Genomic DNA, 13,850 nt, shown 5'->3' on the forward strand with positions numbered 1-13,850 from the left:
CAGAAACCGCAGTTCTGTCAAGAATATAGGTTGATCTTTTCCAAATGTGTGTTGGAGATAACGGCTCCTTGCAGTGATTAGAGGCCATGTTTTACAAGGGCAGACATATGACTAGAAATGAATATACTTATCTTACTTGAGAACTCTCTTCTATTAATTTTCTGTATTTGATGATTATCTTGTAGATTTTGTATAAAACAGTAAATGGAGATAAAGAAGTTTTATTAAGTGCAATCCCAAATTTTTACTGCTTATATGCTGCCTTAATTTTGCTTTTATTTATCATATAACTCCATGACTTAGAAAGGGCAGCCATGTGTTAGTGTCAGTCATTGCTCAAGGCTCCTGAAGCATGTAGGCAGCTGGCAAATAAAATAGCTGTAAAAATTCTGTCTGAGGGGAGAGGAGGAAGGGATCCATTTACACATGTGACAGAAGTCATATATTTTAACTTTATTTTTTATTTTTTAAAATTTACATCCAAATTAGTATATAGTGAAGCAATGATTTCAGGAGTAGATTCCTTAATGCCCCTTACCCATTTAGCCCATCCCCCCTCCCACAACCCCTCCAGCAACCCTCAGTGTTCTCCATATTTGTGAGTTTCTTTTGTTTTGTCCCCCTCCCTATTTTTATATTATTTTTGTTTCCCTTCCCTTATGTTCATCTGTTTTGTCTCTTAAAGTCCTCATATGAGAGACAGAAGTCATATAATGAATTGTGGGAAATCAGGGACTGCTTATACTGTCTACACTGTTGAATAAGGGACCACAGGGAGACACTGAAATGTATCTAACAATAAACCAGATAGTGGAGTCCCCTTTGTTAGATAAAGCCCACCTCTCTAGCAGTTTGAATGTAACACTCTCTGGCTAATGGGTTACATTGGAAAAAAAAAAAAAAACCATAATCTCTGTGTCTTGCTGTATCTACAAAAACTAGTGAAAATTCAGATTTGTTTTCAAAATGTCAATAAAGCAGATACAATTGAAATCTCCCACCACAAAATCTGCTCCCCCTTCTGTCCTATTTCTGCCAGCAATCACTGTTATGAATTAAATGTGGCCGTTCTCCCGAATTCATATGTTGAAGTTCTAACCCCCAGTATGACTATACTTGGAGATAGTCTTTAGACAGTAATTAAGGTTATTAATTAAATGAGGTAAGGGTGTAGTCCTAACCCGATAGGACTGGGGGCCTCGTAAGAAGAGAAAGAGAGATCTCTCTCTCAGCATAAGCACAGAGAAAGGCCATCTGAGGATGCAACAAGAAGATGGTTGTCTGCAAGCAGGAAGAGAGATCTCACCAGGAACTGAATGGGCCAGAACCTAACCTTGAACTTCCCAGCTTCCAGAACTCTGAGTAAAATAAATTTTTTGTTGTGGAAGTCACCTTGTCTATGGTATTTTGTTATGACAGCCTGAACTAACACAGTCATACATTGGGAAACAAGAGCTTTATAAATACACACATAGTTTTGCATGAGTCACACTTACCATTAGCAGTCTATCTCCCACTTGCAACCTTCCATCTTTCTGTGCAGCTCCCCCATCTATAATTTTAGTTACATAAATGCTGTTGTCTCCGGGAATGTGTTGGTTCCCCACACCTCCTGCAATACTGAAGCCTAAACCTATGGGAAAGAAACAGAAAAAACAAAAGCGTTTTTTTTTTTTTTTAAGAAAATACAATTAGCCATATTAAAACAGTCTAAAAAAATTAATCCTCAGTTTACTACAACAGTAACAAATGATAGTAAGGATTCTACTTCAATTGATTTTGTTCTTTAAATATTTGAAAGTTTATTGATTAACGCTAAGGAGGCAAAGCTTTTTTAGTCAAGCCCACGTGGTCATTAGTTTTGTTCTATTCCAAGACTGTACACCTAACTGCTGTTGCCTAGATAATTAGGTCATAATGGGTGACTGGCCAGAATAGGGATCAGGCAAAAGGATGTGGAAGAATCCTGGGTGAGCTGGGCAAAGCCCAAGTACAGTCCTGTACTGTTGGGTTTATGAGCTCTTCATTGTTGTTGTTGTTACTCTAGCACAGAGAACAGAAGTATTGCCAATCATCTGGGTAGAGACCTAGATACTCTTGATATTTCAAGATTAAAAGCACAGCTATTAGAAAATTCCACAAATTCTGAGACAAGAGCCACAAGGAAGATACATTAGATATTTATGTAATAATTTCAGAGAGAAGGTAAGGCAAAAAGAAATGAGATGCTTGTCTTTCGTATTTTCTTCTGCGTCCACCCTGTCATACTTTCATACTTCCTGGCACTTATTAACTGATAGTAAGACTTGTAACACACAAGAAATTAATCATTCCTGTACAAAGTCTAAAGAAGCAAAAATAGATCATATAGTGTGACTCTATTATTTTTATAACAAATTACAGAATATCAGATCATTTTTTTTTAATTTTTTTTTTCAACGTTTATTTATTTTTGGGACAGAGAGAGACAGAGCATGAGCGGGGGAGGGGCAGAGAGAGAGGGAGACACAGAATCGGAAACAGGCTCCAGGCTCTGAGCCATCAGCCCAGAGCCCGACGCGGGGCTCGAACTCACAGACCGCGAGATCGTGACCTGGCTGAAGTCGGACGCTTAACCGACTGCGCCACCCAGGCGCCCTTCAGATCATTTTAAACATGGCTGTTTCCAATTTTGAGAGATAAATGTATACTGTAATATAGCTGACAAAACTTTTATTTATATTAAACTATGGAATGATAAAAATAGAGTTATTTTAAAAATCTTTATGGAGCCATTTTCAAAGAATGACTGACAGACTTTTTAAAGTGTAAAAATAAAAAAAAATCCTTTTCAGAATATGATTGACTACAATTCAGTGCAATACTCGTAGCATATTTATTAATTACATTTCAAATTATAATAATTACCACACAAATTACTCATAAAGATATAAATCAAAGGATTTGTTACTAAAGGCATAGGAAATTTCTATAACTTACTTGGTTTAAGAATTTTTTTTTTTTTTAACAAACCATCCACCTAGCTAACTTGTTTAAAAAAGAAACATACCCATTTTACAATAAAACAATCATAAAATTTTTTGGCACTTTATATGACAACAAAGAAACTACTTAAATAAACTCCATTTCCACTACACTTTTATTGAATAAATGTTGAATAGGGTTCTTAATGGCATAAATGATTAGATAATGGAGAAATAATGGCATAGTAAATTATAAAGTAACACCTCTGAAATTACATTTGAAATGAAATAATTTTTTGTTAAATTAACTATAATAGTTGTTGAAATAAATGGAAAATGGATTTAAATTGATAGGGCAATTAAAATAATTATTACCTAATTTCCTACTTAAAGTGGGTAATTATTCTTTATTGATGCTTTGACATCTCATAGATCTATACATATATTTACCTCAGATTTAAAGAATTTGTTTTTGAGCAAAAGATGACCAAGAGCAAGTAAAATGCTCCCAATTAGCTTTTCCTATGAAATTTAAAATACATTTTACCTCATATTTTCAAAACGGTTATTTTGCATTTATATATTATTATAGATTAGTTAAAAAATAAATTTATAAAAGTTTTATACCTGCCTGCTAGGATCAATCTACTGCATTTACATCCACTATAATAATAGTAAATGCCACAGGCTGACTGAGTTACAGAAAAGCTAAGGAAACAAATTACCACCATAAATAAGGTTAAGTCCAACAAAGGGAGTAACTATGCAGTTGACATGTGAAGCTGAAGATTGTACCAAGGCAATAAAATCACTATACTGTAGACATAAACATATCAGCTAAAAAGGAAATATTTTTTCCCTTGAAATTAGGTTTAAATACTTCTTTTTAACTGGTGACTCTGCTCAAGGTGAAACAAGCTATTTTTATTTAGAATAAGAAAATGTGTCTGAGGGTACATAATTGGAAATTTTCCTTGATTTCTCTGACTTTGATGGAACATGGATACATTGAAAAGTAATCAGCATTTAATCAACACTCAGCCATATACTTGATATTTAATTCAACATAAGTAAATATGTAGCTTATGTCTACAACCAGAACACAAATTTATTTACTGGTGGGGGTATCCGTCTGTGTTAGAAGATTGAACCTGTCCCCATTCATTCAACAAACATCTCCTGAGTACCTGCTATGAGTTGTATAAGCAGTTTCTATCAAGTGTGGTCAATATAATGTAAAGGAAGGATTGACCAAAACACTATAGAGATAGACATCCATATGAGTGAGTGTGGTTGAACCTGGCTGAAGCAATATTCTAAGCCTAGATGGTACCAATGATTTTTGGAGGAATACTTGATGAAGACAAATATGGGCTAAAACCACTGAGCAATCCAAACTTATCAGTTCGGAGGCACTGGGTGTTTCTTGCATATACAGTGTTAAAGCAGGGTCAGATGCCTATGTTATAGGACCATTCTATTCCCTCATTAGGTAATATACTCTTCCTTTATTCCAGTCTAGACACACTTGTAGCCTTGATACTTCTCCAACACAGTGGACATACCTTACAGCATTTGCTCTAGCTGTTTCCTCTGCCTGGAATATACTTCCTTCAGGGTTTTGTTCAAATCTTGATTTCTCTAGAATCTTGAACCTCATTTCCTATTTAATACTGTCTTCTAACCATATATCCCACTTTTTTATACTGATCTAGTTTTCATTTTTCCTTAGCACTTATCACCTTGTAACATATGTCACCCATGTAGTTTATTTTTTTATTGTCAGTCTCCTTGATGAAAATATAAAATCCATTAAAACAGGGATTTTTGTCATTTTATTTTATGCAATAGAACAAGACCAGTTATATAGTGACCTAATAATTATGTATTAAAGGAATGAATGAGGGGCGCTTAGATGGCTCAGTCGGTTAAGCGTCCTTCTTCAGCTCTGGTCATGTTCTCATGGTTTGTGAGTTTGAGCCTCATGTAGGGCTCAGTGCTGACAGCTCAGAGCCTGGAGCCTGCTTCGGATTCTGTGTCTCTCTCTTTCTCTGTGCCTCCCCTGCTTGCTCTCTGTCTCTCTCAAAAATAAATAAACATTAGAAAAAATTTAAAAAAATAAAAAAGGAATGAATAATGAACAATGAATAAACATATTAATATAAGACGAGGAAGAAAGCCTCCCCTAAGAGATGAAGCTTGTGGCCTTAATGAACAAGGAACAGCCAAAAAAGTGGACACTGTTGGTTGGAGTGGATAATTGTATGAGGCACTACATGCCTCAGGTGAACTCTGATCTCTGTCCCGAGTCTGCACAGAGTTCATGCCAACCACTGAGCAGGCAATGGGGCAACAGCAGACCCAGCTTCACATCCTGATTCCTTCATCAACTGACTATATAAATTGGAGCCACAATGGTCTCGTCTGTGATAAAGGAGTAAGTATATCCATGTTCCATAGTAGTTAGCACATAAAAGATGCTTGATAAATAAAAATTCTCTGCTCTCAATAAGCTCTCAGGTTGTCTTGAGAAAAAGATATTTAAACACCTTGACATGATTTAACTGGCTAGAACAAGTTCTATAATGTCACTAGTGTTATGTGAGCCCAGAGGAGAACATGACTTACTTAGAGGAAGAGAAGAATCAAGAGGTTTAGGAATTGGGCTGAGCTTTGAAGGTTAATTTAAAATCAATAACAGAGAACACACCTTTCAAACCAACACATCCTCTGGATTCCCGGCTGACAAAAGGACTAACAAGTCAGCTGCCCTAACTTACATTACACAATGCTCATAAAATCCTGGCTTTTGGGGCTGGAAATTGAGACAGAAATGCCTGGCAAACACTCAACATATGTACTTAAAATAAGCCAGAAAGGTTTCTAACAAGATAAATACAGTGAAGATTATGAAGATGTAAGTAAAGAGCATTACAAATAGCAAAAACATTGATTTTACAGAGGTGACCAATTTATAGAATTGATCATCATTTTGAAAATAAGCATCCATGATGAAGAAATGGCCCTGGACCATCAGGTAATGACAAACTAATCATTTATAAAACAGTGAAAACAGTTGGTAGGTCTCACCAAAAACACTGACCTTAACATAATCTACTATGGAATGTTTGGCTATTAAGAATAGTACTAAACATGCCTATGCATGTGCCAGTAATAAACAAAGCTGACACAGAAATATGTAAATATTAAAATCACAAAGGGAAGTAAAATTAGTGGATGTTTCTAAATGCGAGTAAAGAAAACAAACAGGTGAAACTTAAACACCTAATTCCCGAGGCAATTAAAAACCGATGTGTTTGACAAACCTGTGATGTGCAAACAGAAATCCGGGCTCACACCTATCTTCTACAGCTGGGTTCCTCTTTCCATATTTCTTGCATATCCCCACCAAAGTGAAACTCCTCAGGTTAAGAAAGCAGGAAAAGACCTCTCTGACCTCAGCCGTAGCAATTTCTTACTTGACACATCCCCAAAGGCAAGGGAATTAAAAGCAAAAATGAACTACTGGGACCTTATGAAGATAAAAAGTTTCTGCACAGCAAAGGAAACAACCAACAAAGCTAAAAGGCAACCAACAGAATGGGAAAAGATATTTTCAAATGACATATCAGACAAAGGGCTAGTATCCAAAATCTATAAAGAGCTCATCAAACTCCACACCCAAAAAACAAATAACCCAGTGAAGAAATGGGCAGAAAACATGAATAGACACTTCTCTAAAGAAGACACCCGGATGGCCAACAGGCACATGAAAAGATGCTCAACGTCGCTCCTCATTAGGGAAATACAAATCAAAGCCACAGACAGATATCACCTCACGCCAGTCACAGTGGCCAAAATGAACAAATCAGGAGACTATAGATGCTGGAGAGGATGTGGAGAAACGGGAACCCTCTTGCACTGTTGGTGGGAATGCAAATTGGCACAGCCGCTCTGGAAAACAGTGTGGAGGTTCCTCAAAAAATTAAAAATAGACCTACCCTATGACCCAGCAATAGCACTGCTAGGAATTTACCCAAGGGATACAGGAGTGCTGATGCATAGGGGCACTTGTACCACAATGTTTATAGCAGCATGTTCAACAATAGCCAAATTATGGAAAAAGCCTAAAGGTCCATCAACTGATGAATGGATAAAGAAACTGTGGTTTATATACACAATGGAGTACTACTTGGCAATGAGAAAGAATGAAATGTGGCCCTTTGTAGCAACGTGGATGGAACTGGAGAGTGTGATGCTAAGTGAAATAAGCCATACAGAGAAAGACAGATGCCATATGTTTTCACTCTTAGGTGGATCCTGAGAAACTTAACAGAAACCCATGGGAGAGGGAAAGGAAAAAAAAAAAAAAAAACAAAACAAAAGAGGTTAGAGTGGAAGAGAGCCAAAGCATAAGGGACTCTTAAAAACTGAGGACAAGGAGGAGGGAAGATGGCGGCGTAGGAGGACGCTGGGCTCACCGCGCGTCCTGCTGATCACTTAGATTCCACCTACACCTGCCTAAATAACCCAGAAAACCACCAGAGGATTAGCAGAACGGAGTCGCCGGAGCCAAGCGCAGACGAGAGGCCCACGGAAGAGGGTAGGAAGGGCGGCGAGGCGGTGCGCGCTCCACGGACTGGCGGGAGGGAGCCGGGGCGGAGGGGCGGCTCGCCGGCCAAGCAGAGCCCCCGAGTCTGGCTTGCAAAAAGCGGAGGGGCCTGACGGACTGTGTTCCTACAGCAAGCGCGACTTAGCGGCTGGGAGGTCATAAGTTAACAGCTCTGCTCAGAAAGTGGGAAGGCTGGAGGACAAAGGGAAGGAAAGCTGCTGAGCCCCCGGACGACAGAGCTCAGTTTGGTGGGGAACAAAGGCGCTCGCCAGCGCCATCTTCCCCACCCATCCCCCAGCCAAAATCCCAAAGAGAACCAGTTCCTGCCAGGGAACTTGCTCCCTCCGCGCAAACACCCAACTCTGCGCTTCTGCGGAGCCAAACCTCCGGCAGTGGATCTGACTCCCTCCTGCTGCCACAGGGCCCCTCCTGAAGTGGATCACCTAAGGAGAAGCAAGCTAAGCCTGCCCCTCCTGCCCCTGTGCACCTTGCCTACCCACCCCAGCTAAGACGCCAGATCCCCAGCATCACAAGCCTGGCAGTGTGCAAGTAGCCCAGACAGGCCACCCCACCCCACAGTGAATCCCGCCCCTAGGAGAGGGGAAGAGAAGGCACACACCAGTCTGACTGTGGCCCCAGCGGTGGGCTGGGGGCAGACATCAGGTCTGACTGCGGCTCCGCCCACCAACTCCAGTTATACACCACAGCACAGGGGAAGTGCCCTGCAGGTCCTCACCACGCCAGGGACTATCCAAAATGACCAAGCGGAAGAATTCCCCTCAGAAGAATCTCCAGGAAATAACAACAGCTAATGAGCTGATCAAAAAGGATTTAAATAATATAACAGAAAGTGAATTTAGAATAATAGTCATAAAATTAATCGCTGGGCTTGAAAACAGTATAGCTGACAGCAGAGAATCTCTTGCTACAGAGATCAAGGGACTAAGGAACAGTCACGAGGAGCTGAAAAACGCTTTAAATGAAATGCATAACAAAATGGAAACCACAGCTCGGATGGAAGAGGCAGAGGAGAGAATAGGTGAACTAGAAGATAAAGTTATGGAAAAAGAGGAAGCTGAGAAAAAGAGAGATAAAAAAATCCAGGAGTATGAGGGGAAAATTAGAGAACTAAGTGATACACTAAAAAGAAATAATATACGCATCATTGGTATCCCAGAGGAGGAAGAGAGAGGGAAAGGTGCTGAAGGGGTACTTGAAGAAATAATAGCTGAGAACTTCCCTGAAGTGGGGAAGGAAAAAGGCATTGAAATCCAAGAGGCACAGAGAACTCCCTTCAGACGTAACTTGAACCGATCTTCTGCACGACATATCATAGTGAAACTGGCAAAATACAAGGATAAAGAGAAAATTCTGAAAGCAGCAAGGGGTAAACGTGCCCTCACATATAAAGGGAGACCTATAAGACTCGTGACTGATCTCTCTTTTGAAACTTGGCAGGCCAGAAAGAGTTGGCACGAGATTTTCAGTTTGCTAGACAGAAAAAATATGCAGCCGAGAATCCTTTATCCAGCAAGCCTGTCATTTAGAGTAGAAGGAGAGATAAAGGTCTTCCCACACAAACAAAAACTGAAGGAATTTGTCACCACTAAACCAGCCCTACAAGAGATCCTAAGGGGGACCCTGTGAGACAAAGTATCAGAGACATCACTACAAGCATAAAACATACAGACATCACAATGACTCTAAACCCATATCTTTCTATAATAACACTGAATGTAAATGGATTAAATGCGCCAACCAAAAGACATAGGGTATCAGAATGGATAAAAAAACAAGACCCATCTATTTGCTGTCTACAAGAGACTCATTTTAGACCTGAGGACACCTTTAGATTGAGAGTGAGGGGATGGAGAACTATTTATCATGCTACTGGAAGCCAAAAGAAAGATGGAGTAGCCATACTTATATCAGACAAACTAGACTTTCAATTAAAGGCTGTAACAAGAGATGAAGAAGGACATTATATAATAGTGACAGGGTCTATCCATCAGGAAGAGCTAACAATTATAAATGTCTATGCGCCGAATACCGGAGCGCCCAAATATATAAAACAATTACTCATAAACACAAGCAACCTTATTGATAAGAATGTGGTAATTGCAGGGGACTTTAACACCCCACTTACAGAAATGGATAGATCATCTAGACACATGGTCAATAAAGAAACAAGGGCCCTGAATGAGACATTGGATCAGATGGACTTGACAGATATATTTAGAACTCTGCATCCCAAAGCAACAGAATATACTTTCTTCTCGAGTGCACATGGAACATTCTCCAAGATAGATCATATACTGGGTCACAAAACAGCCCTTCATAAGTTTACAAGAATTGAAATCATACCATGCATACTTTCAGACCACAATGCTATGAAGCTTGAAATCAACCACAGAAAAAAGTCTGGAAAACCTCCAAAAGCATGGAGGTTAAAGAACACCCTACTAACGAATGAGTGGGTCAACCAGGCAATTCGAGAAGAAATTAAAAAATATATGGAAACAAACGAAAATGAAAATACAACAATCCAAACGCTTTGGGACGCAGCGAAGGCAGTCCTGAGAGGAAAATACATTGCAATCCAGGCCTATCTCAAGAAACAAGAAAAATCCCAAATACAAAATCTAACAGCACACCTAAAGGAAATAGAAGCAGAACAGCAAAGGCAGCCTAATCCCAGCAGAAGAAGAGAAATAATAAAGATCAGAGCAGAAATAAACAATATAGAATCTAAAAAAACTGTAGAGCAGATCAACGAAACCAAGAGTTGGTTTTTTGAAAAAATAAACAAAATTGACAAACCTCTAGCCAGGCTTCTCAAAAAGAAACGGGAGATGACCCAAATAGATAAAATCATGAATGAAAACGGAATTATTACAACCAATCCCTCAGAGATACAAACAATTATCAGGGAATACTATGAAAAATTATATGCCAACAAATTGGACAACCTGGAAGAAATGGACAAATTCCTGAACACCCACACTCTCCCAAAACTCAATCAGGAGGAAATAGAAAGCTTGAACAGACCCATAACGAGCGAAGAAATTGAATCGGTTATCAAAAATCTCCCAACAAATAAGAGTCCAGGACCAGATGGCTTCCCAGGGGAGTTCTACCAGACGTTTAAAGCAGAGATAATACCTATCCTTCTCAAGCTATTCCAAGAAATAGAAAGGGAAGGAAAACTTCCAGACTCATTCTATGAAGCCAGTATTACTTTGATTCCTAAACCAGACAGAGACCCAGTAAAAAAAGAGAACTACAGGCCAATATCCCTGATGAATATGGATGCCAAAATTCTCAAGAAGATACTAGCAAATCGAATTCAACGGCATATAAAAAGAATTATTCACCATGATCAAGTGGGATTCATTCCTGGGATGCAGGGCTGGTTCAACATTCGCAAATCAATCAACGTGATACATCACATTAATAAAAAAAAAAGAGAAAAACCATATGATCCTGTCAATCGATGCAGAAAAGGCCTTTGACAAAATCCAGCACCCTTTCTTAATAAAAACCCTTGAGAAAGTCGGGATAGAAGGAACATACTTACAGATCATCAAAGCCATTTATGAAAAGCCCACAGCTAACATCATCCTCAACGGGGAAAAACTGAGAGCTTTTTCCCTGAGATCAGGAACACGACAGGGATGCCCACTCTCACCGCTGTTGTTTAACATAGTGCTGGAAGTTCTAGCATCAGCAATCAGACAACAAAAGGAAATCAAAGGCATCCAAATTGGCAAAGATGAAGTCAAGCTTTCGCTTTTTGCAGATGACATGATATTATACATGGAAAATCCGACAGACTCCACCAAAAGTCTGCTAGAACTGATACATGAATTCAGCCAAGTTGCAGAATACAAAATCAATGTACAGAAATCAGTTGCATTCTTATACACTAACAATGAAGCAACAGAAAGACAAATAAAGAAACTGATCCCATTCACAATTGCACCAAGAAGCATAAAATACCTAGGAATAAATCTAACCAAAGATGTAAAGGATCTGTATGCTGAAAACTATAGAAAGCTTATGAAGGTAATTGAAGAAGATTTAAAGAAATGGAAAGACATTCCCTGCTCATGGATTGGAAGAATAAATATTGTCAAAATGTCAATACTACCCAAAGCTATCTACACATTCAATGCAATCCCAATCAAAATTGCACCAGCATTCTTCTCGAAACTAGAACAAGCAATCCTAAAATTCATATGGAACCACAAAAGGCCCCGAATAGCCAAAGTAATTTTGAAGAAGAAGACCAAAGCAGGAGGCATCACAATCCCAGACTTTAGCCTCTACTACAAAGCTGTCATCATCAAGAGAGCATGGTATTGGCACAAAAACAGACACATAGACCAATGGAATAGAATAGAAACCCCAGAACTAGACCCACAAACGTATGGCCAACTCATCTTTGACAAAGCAGGAAAGAACATCCAATGGAAAAAAGACAGTCTCTTTAACAAATGGTGCTGGGAGAACTGGACAGCAACATGCAGAAGGTTGAAACTAGACCACTTTCTCACACCATTCACAAAAATAAACTCAAAATGGATCAAGGACCTGAATGTGAGACAGGAAACCATCAAAACCCTAGAGGAGAAAGCAGGAAAAGACCTCTCTGACCTCAGCCGTAGCAATCTCTTACTGGACACATCCCCAAAGGCAAGGGAATTAAAAGCAAAAGTGAATTACTGGGACCTTATGAAGATAAAAAGCTTCTGCACAGCAAAGGAAACAACCAACAAAACGAAAAGGCAACCAACGGAATGGGAAAAGATATTTGCAAATGACATATCGGACAAAGGGCTAGTATACAAAATCTATCAAGAGCTCACCAAACTCCACACCCGAAAAGCAAATAACCCAGTGAAGAAATGGGCAGAAAACATGAATAGACACTTCTCAAAAGAAGACATCCGGATGGCCAACAGGCACATGAAAAGATGTTCAGCGTCGCTCCTTATCGGGGAAATACAAATCAAAACCACACTCAGATATCACCTCACGCCAGTCAGAGTGGCCAAAATGAACAAATCAGGAGACTATAGATGCTGGAGAGGATGTGGAGAAACGGGAACCCTCTTGCACCGTTGGTGGGAATGCAAATTGGTGCAGCCGCTCTGGAAAGCAGTGTGGAGGTTCCTCAGAAAATTAAAAATAGACCTACCCTATGACCCAGCAATAGCTCTGCTAGGAATTTATCCAAGGGACACAGGAGTACTGATGCATAGGGGCACTTGTACCCCAATGTTCATAGCAGCACTCTCAACAATAGCCAAATTATGGAAAGAGCCTAAGTGTCCATCAACTGATGAATGGATAAAGAAATTGTGGTTTATATACACTATGGAATACTACGTGGCAATGAGAAAAAATGAAATATGGCCTTTTGTAGCAACGTGGATGGAACTGGAGAGTGTGATGCTAAGTGAAATAAGCCATACAGAGAAAGACAGATACCATATGGTTTCACTCTTATGTGGATCCTGAGAAACTTAACAGGAACCCATGGGGGAGGGGAAGGAAAAAAAAAAAAAAAGAGGTTAGAGTGGGAGAGAGCCAAAGCATAAGAGACTGTTGAGAACTGAGAGCAAACTGAGGGTTGATGGGGGGTGGGAGGGAGGAGAGGGTGGGTGATGGGTATTGAGGAGGGCACCTTTTGGGATGAGCACTGGGTGTTGTATGGAAACCAATTTGACAATAAATTTCATATATAAAAAATAAATAAATAAATAAATAAATAAATAAATAAATAAATAAGGAAATCCAAAGAAGCTTTGTTAGTATATATATGGTAACGACAAATGGAATCAATATAATTCATCAGGTTCATCCCATGTTTGTTAAGATAGTCCCAGAAAGAGTGAAACTAGTTCTCTACCTCTTTTCTTTACAGGACTGGGTCATGTACTTCTGTTTCATGTAGTTCAAAAACTATTACAATAGTTGCTGCTATGGGTTTTTAACTGAATCCAACAAAAATACTATCTATTGGTTACTTGTTACATGAAGCCTGAAGTTTAAAAGCCTTGTCATAAGACAAGACCTTGCCCTCAAAGAGCTGAGTCTCAAATACATACTTCACTATATGACTCATGCCAGTCTTACAAATCAAGGAATATTTAGGCACTTGCCATTAAATCTTTAAATTTTTTTAATGTTTATTTATTTTTGAGAGATAGAGAGACAGAACACGAATGAGGGAGGGGCAGAGAGAGAGGGGGACACAGAATCCGAAGCAG

The 13,850-nt window shown here is 39.2% G+C and overlaps 1 protein-coding gene and 1 long non-coding RNA gene across 7 annotated transcripts in view; one reads left to right on the forward strand and one right to left on the reverse strand.

Annotated features, from left to right (window-relative positions):
- DLG2 (discs large MAGUK scaffold protein 2) overlaps positions 1-13,850 on the reverse strand; it is a 2,103,489-nt gene that overhangs the window by 509,074 nt on the left and 1,580,565 nt on the right. For all 6 annotated transcript variants that reach the window (XM_040489720.1, XM_040489714.1, XM_040489717.1 and 3 more), the window contains one exon: positions 1,497-1,633. In XM_040489720.1, coding sequence (XP_040345654.1) covers positions 1,497-1,633 — 137 coding nt within the window. The remainder of the gene's footprint in view (positions 1-1,496; positions 1,634-13,850) is intronic.
- The window catches only part of LOC121039480 (uncharacterized), a 15,745-nt gene continuing 3,822 nt past the window's right edge, over positions 1,928-13,850 (forward strand). Inside the window, exon 1 of the long non-coding RNA XR_005794817.1 lies at positions 1,928-2,205. This is a non-coding gene — a long non-coding RNA (uncharacterized LOC121039480). The remainder of the gene's footprint in view (positions 2,206-13,850) is intronic.

The sequence above is a fragment of the Herpailurus yagouaroundi genome, unplaced genomic scaffold, assembly GCF_014898765.1.
Source record: "Herpailurus yagouaroundi ecotype Mexico unplaced genomic scaffold, PumYag 180, whole genome shotgun sequence".
Classification (NCBI taxonomy): domain Eukaryota; kingdom Metazoa; phylum Chordata; class Mammalia; order Carnivora; family Felidae; genus Herpailurus; species Herpailurus yagouaroundi.